The 18911-nt window shown below is 40.5% G+C and overlaps 1 protein-coding gene across 2 annotated transcripts in view; it reads left to right on the top strand.

Annotated features, from left to right (window-relative positions):
• Window positions 1-18472, top strand: part of LOC108787423 (septin-2A) — an 86930-nt gene extending 68458 nt beyond the window's left edge. For both annotated transcript variants that reach the window (XM_018556978.1, XM_018556977.1), the window contains exons 12-13: window positions 7458-7544; window positions 17707-18472. In XM_018556978.1, coding sequence (XP_018412480.1) covers window positions 7458-7529 — 72 coding nt within the window. In that variant the 3' untranslated portion in view covers window positions 7530-7544; window positions 17707-18472. The remainder of the gene's footprint in view (window positions 1-7457; window positions 7545-17706) is intronic.
• The last annotated feature ends 439 nt before the right edge of the window (window positions 18473-18911 follow it).

Genomic DNA, 18911 nt, shown 5'->3' with positions numbered 1-18911 from the left:
CAAGGGCAGGGAGATTGTTACATTGCAGGACCTGAGGGGCATCTTTCTCTCCCAGCCTTCAGAAGAACAGAGAGATGCACCATAGTGTACTCTAAATCTGAGAGGACTAGCAGTCTGAGGCACAGTGAGGGAAATTTATCAAAAATGTCCCCCAGTGACTTTCATGACCTCGCACTGAAGATATACAGCCATCAAGTTATAGGAGTGCTGAGGCACAGTCGCAGGAAGTGCACTATTTCCAGCCAAAAGGTATATATTTTTTTTAAAGGGTGCTGCCTAGTAAAAACGACCATCTTATTGCTTATTAGTAAATCTTGAGTTAAGTTCCACTTAAATACATCAAGTGTGATATCTCATTGAAAATGTATTGGATTTTAGTGTAATGAAAAAATATTGGTGATTGGCCGGGAAGCCAGCTCCATGCTCCCCCGTGGCACTGCCGGTCAGAGGGAACCTCTCTCTGACTGGAAGTTCCAGGATTGGGGTAAATACGAGTACTCACCCAAATACTCTGTATTCGCACCAATACCAGTATCGTGCATCCCTAATCATTAGAAATAGCTGTTAAATTGCATATTAAAGTTCAAATTCAACAATATGCACTCAGTAAACTTGTCTTTTTTTCAACCTAACTATATAATAACAGCACCTAAGTTACCATGTCATTTTTGATGGTTGTCTGAGACTGAACTCATTGTTTCCAGATTGTGGTTTTGCATTACTAGGCTTGTACCAAGTACAACCAACATCTCCTGAGACCAGTGTAGCACATCTACTGCCTTTCCTGAAGAGATGCTGAAACACAGCACGCCTGCCACAGTATTTGCTCAGGAGGAAGCTGCACAAATGTATAAGTGTAGGCAACAGTGTAATATTGTGTAACCTTGTTTTTCTGTAGTAGCGTTCTTGGTGTGTCATGACAAGGACGCTTTGTTTCCTATACTAGATTTCTGAAAATTGCCACGTGCCAAGATCTGTGTTTAGAAGCACATTTAAATAACAATAAAAACATTCTTTCCATTAAGGCTGACAATAACTTGAAATCAGCAGAGGGGAAATGCTTTTAAGGACTGTGTAGCAAGATGTGTAGAGTCTAAAGCCTCTTTGATGATGATCAATTATACTCCTTTAGCCACAGTAAATGCATTTAAATATATCTATATGCGAGTATCTAGATATTGACATTCCCAGAAAAAAAAGTACATATTTCTATTTGTAAATGCTATATGTGCACAGCAATATTGCAGAGATGTTCCTTTGAGAACTCTAACTAAAGTTTCTTATCCGAGATCCATTCACCCCCCTTGGTTTAGGAATATTTTACACTTTACTGCCACCATATTGGGTGATGAGGGTGACCTTAGTGCTGATCTCAGTGCAGACTGACTTGTCTCTGATACAAAGAAGAGCTTGGGAATTGAGAAACATTTTGCCTATGCATTATGTGCTGTGGCGTTAACCAGGGAACAATTTCAGATTGAAGAAGGGGAGCAGCGTATTTTTTTTCTGCTTACTGTTGATACCTAGAAGCTTATAATTCTATTTAGTGATTATACAAGAAAACATGTTTATAATTGTGTACACTTACATCTGATCAGTTTATTATGTGAATGATTTTGTTTTGCTCCAGTAGTGAATGTTTTTGAGTATCTCAGTTTGGTGACATTGTATGTATTCAAGTGGCTGGTTTAAAAGTATTTAATTGTTTGTTACTGAATGTACATAACAGGTAAATGCCTTTTTTTTTGTAACTTGTTTGCATGTTTTGTTCAGTAGTATGCTGTAATGGTATGCCTCCACAAGGGGGAGCTGTGATCGAAGATAAGGTTAGAGCTATCTGACTTGGTTTAAATAGTAACTCAGGCCTCCCAGTGCTTGAATTCTTTAAACTCCTTCCAAATGATTCTGTAGACTGCACTTTTAAAAATAGAACATTTAAAAAGAAACCATAACACACTATGCACAAAATTCACTTGAGCACCTAAAACAAAAAGTGTGTTTAGATGAACAGCTGAATTTGAGCCTATTTTCTGATATGGGGAAAGGTCACCCTTTTTTAGTTTATAAATAGATTGCTGTAATGCCAAAAATTTGAGTTTCAAGGTCATTACTGTGAAGATATACTTTGGATAACAGAAGAATTTCCACTGATATCTTGTTAATTTGTGCCAACATATACCTTTTAATATTGGATCTGATAAGGGATTGTTGATGGCAATCACTCTCGGATTATTCACCTATGCTGCTTTGTGTGCAGTTATTTCAATTAAGCAGCATATGGGTCATTCTTGTGCTGCCTATAAATATTTACCTTTTCTTATCCACCTTTCCTAATTCCCAGTAGAAGATTTAGAAGAATACACACCTCTGAATATGGTTATGTGCGTTTGAACCTGTCTGTTCATGCTTTTATACCATAATATCATACCTGCCACGATGCATGCGAACTGATACACCTTGTTGGTTGTGCTGCCATTCACACGGCAGCTTCTGCACTGCTATGCAGCCAGTGGTGTAACGAAAAATGTGTCCAAGTAGTTGATACTGTCAGTTTTAAAATGTGCAGCTTTGGGGGTACTGAAGTGGGTGAATTGGAGGATTGCATGCTCTTGTGGGTGTGGAAAGGAGATGTAAGAGAGTGATGGACTTGGGGAGTTAGTAGGATGAAGATTGTTTTTTGTTTCCATTCATCTCACAGGACACTGCATTTTAGCAAGCTCAACAGCTATTTTCTGTGCTTGCTAAAAATGTTCTTAGCTAGAAAAAGAAAACCTAATGAAATACCACAGATAATGACTGGTAAGCTGCAGTATATTACATTTGTATTCTTGGGTTTAGTTATCCTTTACAATTTGCACTCTGAATTAAAGGGAACAGATCGCTGGTAGCAGTGTTCAAAGGTAATCACACCATCCATTCCAACACGCCTTAACAAACGGGACAGTGACTACAGTTATTTGAATCTTTTTGGCATCATGAGCATCTCTTCACATGCATGTATTGCCAGCAGCTTTCCTGACCTCAACCTCTTTTCTAAAAATACGTTAGTGAAGTTTGATTTCAGGAATACATTTTGCAATGTCTTCTCCTTGGTTCATGCTCAGTACTCTTAGCCTGAAATCTCAGCATGTTGTTCTTGGCTGGGGCTTTGCACCATCCTTCTCCTCATGTCATTGTCCAGGACTAAGGTATTTTTAAACTTGCACAGCAGCAAACATCGTGGGAACATCCTGTTAGACTGTGACTCCTCCTTATTTCTCAGATACATCCCTTTACACTCCTATCCTTGCTTCCCCAGAAAGGCACATCGTCTGACTCCAGTCATTTGAATTACTATCCTTACAATTTCCTTGTAACCGTCTCACTTGTATCTTGGGCTGTGCAATGGTATGCCATGCTTACAATATAGGAATAGGGGCATAGGTCGAATACATTTTAGTATTTTTTATAAAATTGTATGTTAAAAATACACTTTAAAAACAGTCATAGATCATAAAAGGAAAATGCTATATTGCAGCTTTGGAGGCTTCAGAGATTGTGACTAATAAATAATGTGAATAAATAAGTTAGAACTAAAAGTCCTTTGTAAAAAAAACAAAAAACGTTTAACCTGTGATTAGTCATCCAGCTACTGATGGCTCAATCATTACATGGAGAGTATTTTTGTTTTTTCATCAATGATCTGCCCATGTATGATCAGCTTAATTGGTATGCAAACCCTAACGGTTAGCTTCTCTTATTTAGGCTCTTTTGATTTTAAATATGCCATTGAAAGCATTTTGTTATATCTGTTTAATAAGTGCAAAAAATAGCTGTTTCGCCGGGAGTCTGTTTAAACAGCCCCGATGCTGGCGACGTACACTGTACGTCGTCAGTCACGAAGGGGTTAAAATATCTTGTTATTTGATAACTTTCTGTGCTGCACTCTTATCAGTTACATAGTTCTCAACTGTAGATGTCCTATCATGCATTGCACTACTTCTCTGCTGCGCAAGGGCAGAGCGACAAGGCTTCAGCCAGAAGAGGCGGGTCTTTGGTATTGCAGGCTGTTTGTGTGTGCGGGCACAGACAGCAACATAACGTAGAAATGTATTCCCCAGCACAGGAGAGCGCACTAGAGGGTGGCTTCATAGGACACAGTCAGAGAAAGGAGTCACCCTCAGAACGGAAGTGAATATCAGCATTGGGGGGACTGAGAAAAAAAACAGGTCTGCAGACTTGGAAAAACAGCATAACCCTACAGAGAACCTCCCAGCTATGTTATGGAGAAAGAAAGGTGTTTGTTGTCCTGCCCTAGTGTGGCAATGCTACTTCTAGATAGATGATATAAAGCAAGTGAATGTTGTCACCCTTGGACAAGAAGTGTAGGATAATTAGTTTAAAATATAGGGGGGTAAGCCTAAAAAAAAAGCCTATTGCAGCCACCACAGGACTGGTAAACTGCAATATATTCAATTTTTGTTCTTGGGATAGATGCACTTTATTTGAAAACATTTCCCAAGACAAACATGCTAGTTGCCTGGCTGTCACGCGAACTCTCTCGCTCCAATACTTGAGAGTTACGGACTTTCCTAATTCTAGGATTGTAAAGTATTAAAGCCAGATGGTCAGAATCACAGAAGGAGGTCAGCTATTGCAGCCACCTCATTTCTCTAAAGATTTCATTTAAAATAAAACTGAAGTCAGGAAGAAAAAAATCTAATAGGCACCTTGTATGTTTCTTCTGAAAAAACAAAACAAAAACCTTTCCCTTTTTTGCTAGCATTTTGTTTTATTTACACTGCCTGCTGTGCATGTGCCAGTGTACACTGCTGGCATCTTTAAGAGGTGTGTAGCTGAGTTCTGGGATGGTGGAAGTCCATTACACGTGTGCCCTATTGCTGAAATAGAAAGACCTTGGCAGCAGAAGAAGCTTCAGAGACGATGGCAACAAAGAAGCGACATTGCCGGAGGCTCAACTAAACTCAGCTATAACGCCACCATGTGCAAGTATGCCGTGCTTATGGGAAACGCTCCTTCTGTACTCCCCCTTTAGTACAGATTTAAGCTGCTTTTTAAATAAGCTAAGGAAGCTTAGACGCTAGGGTAAATCGGTCCTATGTTTCTATGTTATCGTAGTCTCCATGGTATTTGAATTCACGTTAGAATCATTTTGAATATTATTTCCATGTACATTTGAATATACGCTAATATCATTATCACCGTGTTACCTTCATTTTACTTTCAGTAAGATATTTGTGGGGTTTTTTCATTAATATGTGCACAGCCAATATTTTTCCTGTTTTAAAACCTCCAAAACTGAACATGTAAATCCCAGTTTCTCTGGCCTCTGTCCACTGCAAGCCGAACCTTCACAGGGGAAGAGGTGGGCACATTTCCTGTCTCTACCCAGTTAATGGAAAGTGACTTATTAACTGGATGGTTAGAGCAAGGGAAAGAGGCAGCCAAACAAGGATAAAAATAAGTATGTGGAAAAAGAATTCAAGAGCAGTCAAAATAAAAAGTCTCTTGTGTGTGTGTTTAAGAAAAAATGTACTTTAAATATATTTTCCATTCCATTTTTTTAAAGAATTAGGCTTCACATTTAAAAATGATAAAACAGTTATTGGGTAATACCTGTGTTTTAGGCGGGGGTTTAATTCTGTTGAATCTGCTGCTTTTTGACAAAGTGGCATTTTCTCTGCCAGATGTATATACTTTTTAGACAGTCTTGCTTTTAACCATGGTAATACGATATAGGCTGAATGTTGAAGAAAATCATCAAAAGCAGATTTCGGTTTTCTTTGAGGACTTATGAGTTGAATCACTGACTCTTACATTTTAAAGTATAACTGAAGGCATTCTATAGCATTCTGGAGTCTCTTGACTTTTTAAGGCCTAGCTGCCAGCTTTATTTGTGGAAATGATCTGTGTTGTGTATTTAATTTCCTTTTTAAAGGGTACCTTGCACTAAAATCATGAAAACCCAGTTTATTAGCCCAACAAGCCCCCCACTCCCGCCAAATCTAAAATTGCTACCTAGAAATAAAAAATAGCAGTAAAAGATACTACAAACCCCAGCTTCATTTTCCAAAATAAAATACTGAGAGGTAGCATTTTATGACAGAAGAGTCTGTATGTTTTTTTTGGCATGAATGCTTTTTTGCCTGTCTGCATTTTTTTTAACGCATGTGTGACTTTTCAGCAAGTGTACAATCTCTGCATGTTTTTTAGCCGGGATTAAAATGTTATTAAACCCTCAGGTTTTTTCTATTTGCATATATCTACTGCTAGCATGCAGTAGATATATGCAAAAACTTTTTAAAAAGAACAAACTTTCAAACAGGTTTAAACTTACCTGTGTCTTCACCGTGGGTCCCCGTCCAAAAATCTGAAAAATCTCAGGCCGCCGCAAAGCATCTTGGGGTGGGCGCATGCGCGGTTTAGATTTTCGGCCGGGAGACGAGGAGAAACACAAGGTAAGTCTATTGAGCAGCAATCACCCGCATGCAGACTCCGTGGGACAGGAAGTGCCAGCAAGCACAGAGGAGTCGGCGCTGGATCGGAGACCCGCAGCAGCGCTGGAGGGACAGATGAAAAATACACTAAAGAAGAAGAAGATCGGATTAAGAGACATCATTTAAGGTAAGTCCTTACACTAACATTGGGGGAGGGAATTTTTTTATATACTTTTAATGTCACTTTAAGTAACTTCCGTACGCAAGCCAGATCCCCGATGGGCCAATCGGGATGGCCAAAACTCCAAACCAAAAAAAAAAGACCAGAAATGATGGAAGCACTGGTGACAGAGCGATGTGGGAGAGCATGGACATCACATCGCTGGAGGGGGTGCTTTGCAAGGTAAGTGTGCCATTATTTGTGACACTGCTGAGAACACTTGCACAATATAGCAAGATTTCCTGGGGAGACCCAGATTTTCCTGCAGTTTACTTTCACTGTAACTTTATTTACTGTGTGTTTGTAACCTCTAATTTATTAATGTCAATAATATTGGCCATGCTTGTGAATTCTGAAAGTTCATTAAAAGGACCAGTCCACCCAAAACAGATGTATCAGTTTTATTAAATGCTGGAGAGTTAAATTATCAGATAATTTCTTGTGTCTCTTGGGATCTAGATTGGCAAAAGATCCATGTTTTAGTTCATAAGTCTACATGCCTGTTTTAACTATTTTGAGCGACTCCCTGATGGATTTTTTATTAATTTTATATTTTGGGAGTGTGCAACAGGAGGTGCCTAAACACATATAAATGAGTAAAACATCCTGAACTCTCAGGTGGACATGAACCACATCCAAAATGATGGGAGGTATGCTTTTGGAGTGTTCATGACCTATAAGCAGCAGTTAGTTAAGCTCCACATATCAATAGAATATCACTTTTGGGTTGGCTGAACCTTTGTAGGGATTCTTGATGGGACTATTCTCCTAACTGATCCTCTTCTTTCTGCCTCTCTTAGCTTCGGAGAATGCAGCAGATGATTGCTCAAATGCAAGCTCAAATGAGGATGAAGCCCCCTGGGGATGAGTGACGAGCCCACTTTAAGGTAAGCAGAGTAGTTGGTCTTGTCCAGGTATATAATAAAAATGCAAGCCTGTTCCATAGGTTTCTAAATAGCCTTGTTCTTCTTGAAGAAATACAGGTAGTAGCATCATTTTAGGTATACTCTTCATATATAAGCTGGTATGTATTCATAGTTGCATAATAAATAAGGTGGAAAAAAGACAAAGGTCTATCCAATTCAACCTCGGTGTGAGTTTTGTGTGTTTAATTCCCCCTCTAGTTCTCTCTAATGCAGATGGGCCGGTCTATGCAGACATGACGCCGCGACCCACTGGTCGCATAGGTGTGCACCGGCCCTTAGTGTTTTTTTTATTTAGCATTAGTGGTCAGCGCCAGGGATTGAATTTGCCACTTTGTAGATTATTTTCCTCACAGGAATGATTGGTTTGAAATCATTTGGCAAACATTTTATCTCCCTTGCCAGACTAATACGCATCTACACCTTCTTTCTGAGGGCCTTAGAGAGCTCTTTTGATCTTGTCATGATGACATCATACACATCAATAGCAAAGCGACCACCAGACCCTAGATATCTGAGGTATAAAAAGGATGGGTTTCTACCTGCATACTCCCTAAGGGGGTTGCAATGATTGTCACCTATTCTGATACACTAAATTCTAATTTCATGGATTTGAAGTGGTGGTGAATATACAGTAATCTCCCCATTATCCGGCATTCAAGCAACTGGAAAAAAACAAAGACATAATATGTCCTCAATTTGTTTGTGGCTGGTGGCTTGATGCACATTAAAACAAGGTCGGTTGCTTGGTGCACACAAAATATTTTTTGTTAGCAACTAAATATATTTAGTTGCTAAGAAAATTCTTTGTTTTAATTCTGCTGGGGGCTAGATTCTGTGGTGGGCAGCAGAATGTAAACAATGCCGAGAAATAGCCAGCCTGCTATTGGCTATTTCAAATTGCAATAACAGGCTGGCTATTGTGCCCGCCCACCGAGCAGAGGAGAGCACCTGAGGGAGAACTTTCTCAGGTCTGCTCCTCTGCTCGGTGGGTGGGGTTTCAATAGCCTGCCTGCCTCCTTGCTGATTGCTATAGAAACCCCTGCCCACTGAGCAGAGGAGCGGGCCTGAGATAGAACCTTCTCTCTCAGGTCCGCTTCTCTGCTCAGTGGCCAGGGTTTCAATAGCCAGCCTGCAGTTGGTGAGAGTTGCTGTTAACTCTCAAGCAACCAGAAACTACAGTTTATCAAGCACCTCCGATCCCAGTAGGTGCCGGATAACTAGCCATTTATTGTATGCAGGTGTATAACCATTATCTGTAAGCAATATTTGAATCAAGATGTAATGTTTGCCAGTTCAAACATGTTAACATCAGTGATTTCCATGAGGTGTACTTACTATTTCACATGACAGTATTTACTGAATAGTACAGTCAGTGTTTGTGAAATCATAGAATGAGGCGTTAACACATCTGTGTTGTGTTTTGAATTTCGTAAAATGTCAGATTGTGGATGCAATTGCAAGGTGTTATTGGATTCCAAGGCAGAAGATAGTTTGAGTAGCTTTGTGCATACCTTAGTTAACCTGGCAAGTAGTAGTAGAATAAATGTGTGGTTTGTGCTTGACCTTACATCACTATTTTTGTCATATTCCGCGCATTGTACTTGTCTGTGACACTCCCATTCCAAGATAAAAATATTCCTCTACTTCCCCCAATCCTTTCCTGATCTGAAGCTCTGCAGAACAAATGTCCCGCAGTAGCCACTGTAATCAGAGTCTGATTAACTGATGCAACCTTCCCTTCAGGGGATTTAGATTTTCATAACAAAGAAGTCTCTTATCTTCCATGTCTCCCACTATAGTTTTCCTGATCTCGTCTTTTACGTGATTCCTTGCCATAAACAACGACCATGACCTTGTTCTATTTCTATGCAGCAATTTTAATATGGACTGTGATTTTTGTTTAAAAGTTATTTCTAAATTCGAGTATTCTTGTATGTAATTGTTCCACTAGAGCTTTATGGTGGCTGTACACACTGCAATGTATGCAGCAGCATCAGCCAGTCTGCAGAGTATTTCAGTCTAAGTGACAGATTGTATTGAAACCAATAGGTAAACATTAGGTTGGAGATGTATACTGATGGCTTTCATTGGTGGATGCACATGACCATCTTTTATCAATGCCTCTTATTGACCTGTACGTATGGCCACATACACATACCCTAGGAGGGCACTGTAAAGGTTGCAGAGGGGTGACAATCTCCTTCATTTAACGTGATTAAGACACAGACAGAAATCTAAAGCTGGTTGTACACTGCTCAAATTTTTCTGACTTCCCAGAAATTTCAGCAGTGTGTGGGCCTGGCTGTCAGAAAACAAAAGCCATCAAGGGGTATTCCCCCATCCATGCTGTTTGATGTGGAAGGGGAGATCAAGCTTTTTCCTGCCCTTGTTCAGTCCATGGGGCCATACGAGTAAAAATGCTGAGTGTATGTCCAGCTTAAGTTGTGTCTTTTTATTAAGCAGCAGGACCTATATTTTTCACAAGCCTTACATTCTGAAGAAAAAGCTTTTGTGTAGTAAAGTTAGGCGTTACTAGGAGGTGCATCCATGCTTCCTTCATTCAGACCCCCCCCCCCCCACACACACACACACACCCTCCCCCACACCCACCCCCACCCACACACACACACACACACACACCCACACACACACCCACACACACAACACACTCACACACCCACCCACACACACACACACACACACACACCACACTCACACACTCTTTTTACATTCTCAGTTGAATACATATAAATGTGTGTCGCTTTGACATATATGTGAATCTGACACGGTCAGACAGGTTTCTAGAGCTAGGACTATAATTAGTTTTTATTTTCGTGCCAGCAGGCTTACCTGTAAGACACAAGGGGCTGTCTAGCATGTCCTTATTTAAATGGGGATGTTTTGCATGGGTCATCAGGCTATCAGTCTTTTTTTCGGTTTATCAAGTGATCTTAAACAGTTAAAAATGCTAAAATCTATTCTCAGTGCTAACTGTTTCTAAACCTTCTGCTTCCCCTGATTAAGAAAACATGGAAGAAAAGCCATGTTTGATGAGTGCCTGGAATGGCTAGGCAGCTTCTGTCTGCAGGCTCCTGACCTGGGGTCACATGAGGTTTATATCTTCTGGGACAAGCACATATGGTAGACACCTGCTCATCCAAATGGCTTCAGTAGCATCCAAATCCTGTTTTTTTTTTCCCCTCTCTGTATAAAGCACGACCTTTGAAGTCTTGTGTGAAATTACAAACAGAAATTATTCCAATGATTGCAGCCTGACAAATAACAAACCAGATAGTCTTTCAAGTTATTTTGCCTCTTGTGCCATAAGAATTTTTCTAGCATTTGTAGCCTTTTTTATGCTTTTGAAATGTTGGTGACCCCATTATATTTTTTGGTAGACATCATTTTACGTTTAAAGAAAAACATCCCTAAAGATTGCAAGCCAATATACAAGGTATCTGGTAGTAAAACAATCTCCCCTGTCTGTTAATTTTTGTATTCACAATGCTGGAATCTCATATGAAAATCAGAAACAAAGCAGTGCTCTTGAGAATTGGAGGAAGCTTTTTTATTTTAACAGTGTTTAAGGGAGGAAGCTTTTTAATGGCATGTGTAGTCAACATGTATTTTTAACAAGTGCTGGTTAATTAGGAAAACAAATCTACCAATCAGTAAAAAAAAAGCCTAAGTAAATTTCCCCTGTAATAAGAATTCGGATTGAAGATGCGAAGGAAAAAGGGCAGAATTCCCATTCTTTGCCTCAGACTCTGTGTCTCCACTACTATGAGGAGTGAAGGTACTATACTGAGGGAGAAAACAAAGGCTTGCAGGTTTGAAGTTGCAAATCGTTGCAAATCGTCTAATGCCTTTTAAAGATGAAAGGGCTCAACAGTTCTCCTTCACCTTCCAGCATCCGTGAGACCAGACATGTCACTCTCCTATCAAACAGTGGACGAAGTTAAATGAAAAAAAATGTAAAAGGGGCCACGTCTGCTGAGTTCTGCAGTACATTCCAGTAAAAGATTATAGCACTTCTGTACAGTGCACCTTACCTCAGCCCGCTGTGCACTTTGCACAATACGCTATTTACATTTCTTGATTGTACATCACGGGACACAGAGTTAAATTCTTTAACCGCTGGGTTATGCAGCTAACTTCAGGTGATTGGACATTGGCAATCATAGTTGTTAGGACAGCTCGTTGTTTTTTGTTATTTTTGCTGGTGTCCTTTGGTGATGGACACCTTTTCTCTGCCAGGAGAGTAGTACATCATTATCTGCCTTTTCTACTGATGATCCTTCTAGCAAGTTTTCCCTAAGGCTGCTCTCAGCCACTGTGGCAACTAACGGCTATCCGGATCTTACCGTCCTTTTTTTTTTTTTTTGACAAATCCTGACATTACAAATCAGTAGGGTCAGAAGGATATCTTGAGAGGATCAATAGGCAGCTGCTGCACTGCCGATAGAACTTAGTTAAGGTCCCACAGCAGCAGTCCCATTTTCTTAGTCGCCTTCTTTCTCAGGGAGTGCGCAAGCAGGTAGAGAAAGATCAGAAGGGGACTTTGAAGGGGATGGAGAGGAGGGTGCTTATGCCCCTTACGGTCTGAGGACTCTAAGCGCAGACATTTTCCCCATTATTTCCACCATAACATCAGTAAATTCCTCTCTGGACAGTGTAGAAGAGGGTGCCATGGGGTGTGCTGAAGAGACCCAGAGGCGGCGAGCAGTGGGGCAAAAGAGCACAGCATAGGGCTTACAGACATCGTGTCCCCAGAACAGACCAGAATCCTCCCTTGAACCATTGTTAGGCTGTGAGACCCCAGAGTATGATGCTCATTCCTCCCTGCACCTATGATCTGCAACTCCCTGAAGGGGAATGACCCCAGTACCCACAGATTTTTAGCCTAGAACAATGGACCTTGTTGATTTATTGTTCGGTAGAACCCAGCAGGGGACAAAAGCTAACACGGTTTTGAGTCAAATATGTGTCAGACCAACTAGTGTGCCTGCTCGGTACATAGGGTTTCATTCAACAGAACACTGATACTATGAACCTATCCTGATAACGTTGCAGAATACCAGTTATGAAGGGCGGGTTTTTTTTTCTAGATCACATATAGCAGAAGATTATTTCCCTTTTAAGATTTTTAAGCCAGCAGATGGAGCTTTAGGCTCCTTTAGAAATTTGTCTCAGGCTAATCTTTCCTGCTTCTCTGGGAAAAAGTCAGTGTATGCTTAGATTTCACACACTACTGATTGGTTTAGAGGGATGATTTATCTACCATCTTTTGCTGCCCGGTATTTAGTTAGGCTTAGTTTACAACGGTTTCAGGAAAAGGCGTGTGATGAGAGGATTTCTAGCTTCAGGAATGCTCAAATACTTCCCTGTTTGGTGAATACGTTGGTACCACATAGGGGTATATGATTGGCCTTTGTACTGCTTTTAAAAAAAAAACCTTTCTTGCACCATTTTCCAGTTGTTGACTGTAAGTAATGGTGAACTCAACAGCTCAAAACTGAATAGGTCTAAACACGCTCCCTGCTGAGTCAGGGAACCCCTATCAGCAGGGAGTCATCTTTCACGTTCCCTGATGACAGGAGAGCTATAGCTGTGACACAGCTTTCACGTAGAGAACAAGGGTCCTTCTCTGCAGCATGCTGGTAGGGGACAGGCTTTTCTACTCACACAGTGGCTACTTTCTAAGGAAAACAAGCAGCAAGACTTTGCACACTTCTAGTTTTGATGCACCAGGGATATATTCAGCTGATTTAAACTTAAAGTTTAGTTGGGCTTTAAAGTAGAATTAAACGCTCAAACTTTTTTCCAATAATGATTCCAGATCAAACAAACATTGTCCAGCAAAACATTGCTTTACATTTTTGCCCAAGCACTTAGTCATTATGTTTCTGAACATCTACTTCCAAATCTCTCAGCTCAACTTCCCTGAGCTTCCTGTCCAGTACAAGATCACAAAGGGCAGTGCAGACTCCAGTAACTGTTCATCTACTAGCTTAGAGAAGGTGGGAGAGGGGGCCAGGGGGAAGGGGAGTAGCTTGGCAGTGTCTGTAGAGACACACACCGCTTACTAGCACACACAAAGGTGACTGCATAGCACTCTGCTTGAGAAAGGAGTAGCTCTAAAACAAAAGTCAGGACCAGTGCTCAGGGAACCAACTGATTCTGCAGGAAACAAAGACTTTTAATCATCAAGAAGCAGCATCCATTGTAAGTGATTTCATCAGTATTTGAAATAGCTTTTGGCTTTAATATCACTTTAAGCGATTCCAACAAAAAAGAAGAGGCAATTGGGCTTTAACAAGTATAGAACATGAACGCCAAATAAAACAACCAAGGCGCCAAGCACAAACCCCACAAAAATAATTTTCTCTGTAATACCAATTCCTTGCTTAGCAGGGGTTAAATAAACTCCTCCCAGGCCAGTCTTTGGAGAAACCTTTTCATGAAGATACTCTAAACGCTAGCATAATTTGTTCTCAGTCTGCTAGGATGTCAAAGAGGCTTCACAAGATTTAGATAGTCTGTGCCCTTGGTAACAAAGACTCAGGCCCCATTCACACTGCGTGATTCGCAAATCGCGCGTTTGTCGCGCGATTTGCATTTTGCGCGCTATCGTGCAAATGCTTGCATTGAGCAAGCTCGAATCGCGGCAAAATCCGCTCCAAAAAGGGTCCTGCTGTAGCGACACACGACCCGCGACAGCAGGACCCTTTGCCCCATTGCCAAGCATTAGAGCGCGATATCGCGCGGTAAACAGGCGCGATATCGCAGGAATTACCGCGCGATAAATCGCTCAATGTGAACGGGGCCTTAAGGTGGCCATACACTAGTAGATTTTTGTGTCTACCACGAACCCTTGTTCGATTTATAACTCGAATACCTCATCAAGCATAGTCAAATGTTGATTTTGGAAATCGTTCGTTGGCCATACTAACCAACCAATTTTTGATAAACGCTGTAAATTTCATTTTGCGCTGTGTTCTTGCTAAGATTTTTGACAAACAAAAACCACTTCTGATTTATCGATTTTTGATCGATCAGAAAAATGTTTTCCAACCTGCCCGATCATCAAATACTTCAATCACAATATCAAAAACAAAAATCGGTGATGTGCCATCAACTGTTCAACGCTTGTTCGAAAGACCGCTCGTGTAGGATTTCCAAATGGAAATTGTACAATGTATGTCCACCATTAAGCTGGCCATGCACGTGGCAATTAGATAGTGTGATAAAACATTGGATTCCATTTCTAAGCAGTCAAGACATAAAACGATGGTCGTGATTTACTGCAGTAAGACAGATATAAATTGCCCTGGTCAAATTCGGCAGTAGAAATTTCGAAATCCACTTTCAACTAAATGACTGTGGTTTTTTTCTGTTTTTTATTCAATCTTTCATTTAATTCTATTGAAACGGTCAATTTCTTATCCATTCAAAGCTTTACCATTGACCAAATCCGGTTGATTGAACAAACTTATGGGTGGTAGATTGCTTAGTTTCTGGCATTTAAAGGAGAACTATGGGGTTAGGGCTTTTCCCCACAGTTCTTCTAAGGGTGACGGGAGGACACAAACTAGCGTCCTCCCGTCACCCAAAGCTCAGTATACCGCAAGCTATAGCTCTTGGTATACTGAGACGCCGCAGCTGAAACAGATCCCGACAATTATGTCTGGATCCACCCAGCTGCGTGAGTGACAGCTGGCTCTGCCTATCTAGAGGCAGAGCCAGCTGTACCCGCCCCCTCCCCCGTTTGTACCGCCAGTCAGCGCTGGAGGATCAGACGGGAAGGGGGAATCCAGTCCCTCCCCTGTCACGGCTCTCTGCAGTGACAGGATCGAGAAGTGAGCGAGCGCCGGTATGTGTTTGCTCACTTCTCGATCTACTGAGCCGACTTGTGACAGTCTCATTGTCACAGGTCGGCTAGAACTGTAAAGATTTAAAACTTTAATTAAATGCAATCCTATGTGTGATTTCTGGTGGATGCAACTAGGCTGAAATTGACAGAAATTTGGCACATTTATGGCCAGCTTTAGAAAGAGGGAGGAAGAGAAACAGTCTCAGTAAGAGATACTATTGTGTTCTGTCTTTTTTCAAAACTCTTGCTTTGCCAAAATAATGTCATGGGTGCACCTCTGTAGAGTGCATACACGTGGACCAGCTTCGGAGACTGGGAGGAAGAGAAACTGACTCTGTAAAAGATACGATTGCATATAGAATCCTTCCTCTATAAGATTTTTCCAGCGTAGTGGAAATATTTCTGTCATTGTGGAGGGAGCCTTGTCAATATTACGGCAGATCTCTCATGAATAGAGAGGGGGAGACAATGTTCATATTGTGGATTGTTGGCTCACACAGTAGCTTTTCTGGCTAAGGTATGGATGCAGCATGCTTGCTGTTCAAGGACTGTTCCTTATTTTAGTTAAATGTTGGAAGGCACATAGAGCAATAACAAAAAATGTCCAACCTATAGGAAATTCTTTGTTTGTAGTATTGTGTGCGCTTATGCAAGTGATTTAGCTAACCCCTATACGGCCCAGCTGCCACATGTGACTTTGGCATCCTATGGCTTGCAAATATTGGAACATCTTTGGCTGGACTTTGATTACAGAGTAAACTTTTTCCTTATTCCCTTACCAAAGTATTGTATTTTATTTCAGTCTTCAGTGTTAGAATATGTTTTTAGCTTGAAATTCCAGCAGACATCTGGCCTCCATCATTGCAGAAATTGAACCCAGCTGATAACACAGGGAGATCCCTATTCCTTGTGCATAGTGTTTGTGAAGCACGGGCCAACAATGAAGATTATCATCATAACTCTGTAATTCAGAAAAATATGATTCAGCTTCTAAATACAGTCGACCCCCCGCAAGTTTGTGGATTTGTCCTTAGAACCTAACTAATAATTGTTAGTAAATTATTACTGTATTCACCCTACTTATACCAAAGAAAACGACAGCGCATACTAAAGAAAACACGCTTGTATGAATTACAGTACATATAGGGGTAACATGCTGTACACTATACAGGTTTACCTTTACATTATTTTCTTTTAAGGGTAATGTATTAAGCTGAGTTTGAAATTAAAGTGTTTTGGAGGCATATTTAGGGTTCAAACTATAAAAATAGGCATTTGTAAGCACTTTTTTTTTACCACATTCAAAATTCACGTTTTTTCACAATTCGTGGGTGCTCTAGGAACGTATCGTATCCCCTGCGAATTTCGGGGGTCGACTGTAATATTGTACAATAGGTGAAGTATCTGAAATAGTGTATCGGTCTCAATTCTTACTTGGGTTGGTGTCCTGTATAGCTGGATGGATCTTCTTTTCAGCTCGGAGTTATTAAACTATCCAGTGCAAGGATAGATTGCCTCGCAGCAATGCATAAAATCTACTACTGTTTGTATACCTTGTTTCCATGTCTTCTGAGTTATGTTACACATTTAACCCAAATATTGACTTAACCATGATGGATCAGTGGCTGCTCACTTGGTCACAAAAGCATATGGGGATTAAGCAGACTATGCAAGGCATGCACATTCTGTGAGCCATAGTATAGTGACTAATAGTAGACAGACCTCAACCCTGCAGAGCTGACTGTGTACCCAGATGTACTTTGTGCAGGTTTTTGAAGTGCTAGTAAGTGGTTTGTGATTAAACCCGTTAGTATAGACACAACAAGTGTGTTTATCTGCCCTTTTACCACAGCTGGGGAGTTTAAAACTGGAATGCCCTGCAGGCTGCTGTGTATGTTAGAATGTACACACAGCTGTAATGGAAGAGTTCAGAATCTTAATGTCTTTTAATTTTCTAAACATATTTAATTTTCTGTGGCTTAGAGGCTCTTTTAGTAGAAGACGAGCGTTGTCCAGTTTCTTCTATTCAATTTGTACGGTTAAAACCATCACCTTAGGATGGTGTCCAGGAGGAAAGATGAGTAGGAAATAGTTATTTGCTTAGGATTCCTAGTGCTCTTTCTGTGTGGCGTTTATTTGTTCAAGTTTTAAATTAGAATTCCCTGTAATATTTTATAAAAGCGCCTCTCAGTCTGAAACACACTGTGTACCTGTTCTTGCTCTTTCACCTATTTTTATTTCTTTGGACAGGTTCCTGGAGCAGCATAAAACCTTCTGCCGCAGATGGAAACCTGGGCCCAAGATGCTGTGGGACCGGCTCAGACATTCACCAATTTCTTCCCCCTTTGCTTCTTTCTTCGATAACCATGTAACTTTTTTATGAATTTTTTTTTTTATTCACCTATTTGATATTAATATCCAGCTTGTATTGGAGTGCAGAGAGGCCTGTGCTCATGGTTAGAAGTTTTTATTCTCTCCATCTGTTGCAAACAGGAAGATGCAAGTTTAGCTGCCAGCTGTGTGTGTTTGCACTGTCCTTTTATTATCACTTGCTCTGTAAATGTCAATGTTCTTTGCACTTTTCTTCTTATGAGCACCCCAGTTGCTACCTTTGTGCCAGAGACATTATTGGGCTTTTTGTCACTGCAGTTACACATAAGGTAATACTACATTTTTAACACTATTGAATTAATATTTAAAGATGCCAGCAGAGCATGTAGGTACGAAAATAGTTGAGATCATTTCTGTCCAATGAGATGGGAGCAAACTTTCATACAATAATGGTACTGGAGCTGTAAGAAGTGTCTTCTTACAGTGAAAGCTAGCTTCTGATTGTACTGCACCACAGCATTGTGTATGGCTTTAATAAGCTATTCCTGTTAAACCAACTAGTGCCTTAATTCTGTTGGACTGATTTAGTTCATCTTCATTAAACAATGAAGGATTTGCTGTCCTTTTTTATTTTTTCATTTTTCTTGTGTACAACAATGGTTAATGTAATCTCTGGATTATCTGAGAAAGCGAAGCTTCTTGCTATAGGCAATGGAGTACTGTAAGGTCAATTTGTACTGTGGTGAGAAATATTCTGACATCGCTATCTCATTCTGTGCTTTCCCTTTCTTGACAAATCATAAATAACAGATGTGTTAAAAATGAAGATAGATAAAGATCAGGAATGCCACAGGGAAAGCAGTGTCAGTATCTTGCTCATTGCCGTTGTTTCCATACACGTATCTAATAGCCTGGCTTTGCAAGAGTAGGGAGGAGAGATCTGACTTTGAGGACTTGCGCTTGATGTTTGTTACACCCAGAGTGTCAGATATTTAACCTTTAGTCCTGAAGTTCAAGTTACTGTAGGCAGAATAAACCAAATCTGAATGTTTTGTTTGATCATTTGGATGCATTAGATTTACTATACATGGGTAGTAAGTACAATATATTCATACTCTGTTAAA

This window comes from Nanorana parkeri, unplaced genomic scaffold (assembly GCF_000935625.1).
Source record: "Nanorana parkeri isolate BGI_ZX_2015 unplaced genomic scaffold, ASM93562v1 scaffold260, whole genome shotgun sequence".
NCBI lineage: Eukaryota > Metazoa > Chordata > Amphibia > Anura > Dicroglossidae > Nanorana > Nanorana parkeri.
Note: the sequence above shows the minus strand (reverse complement) of the source record. Positions and strands in the feature narration are given on the sequence as shown.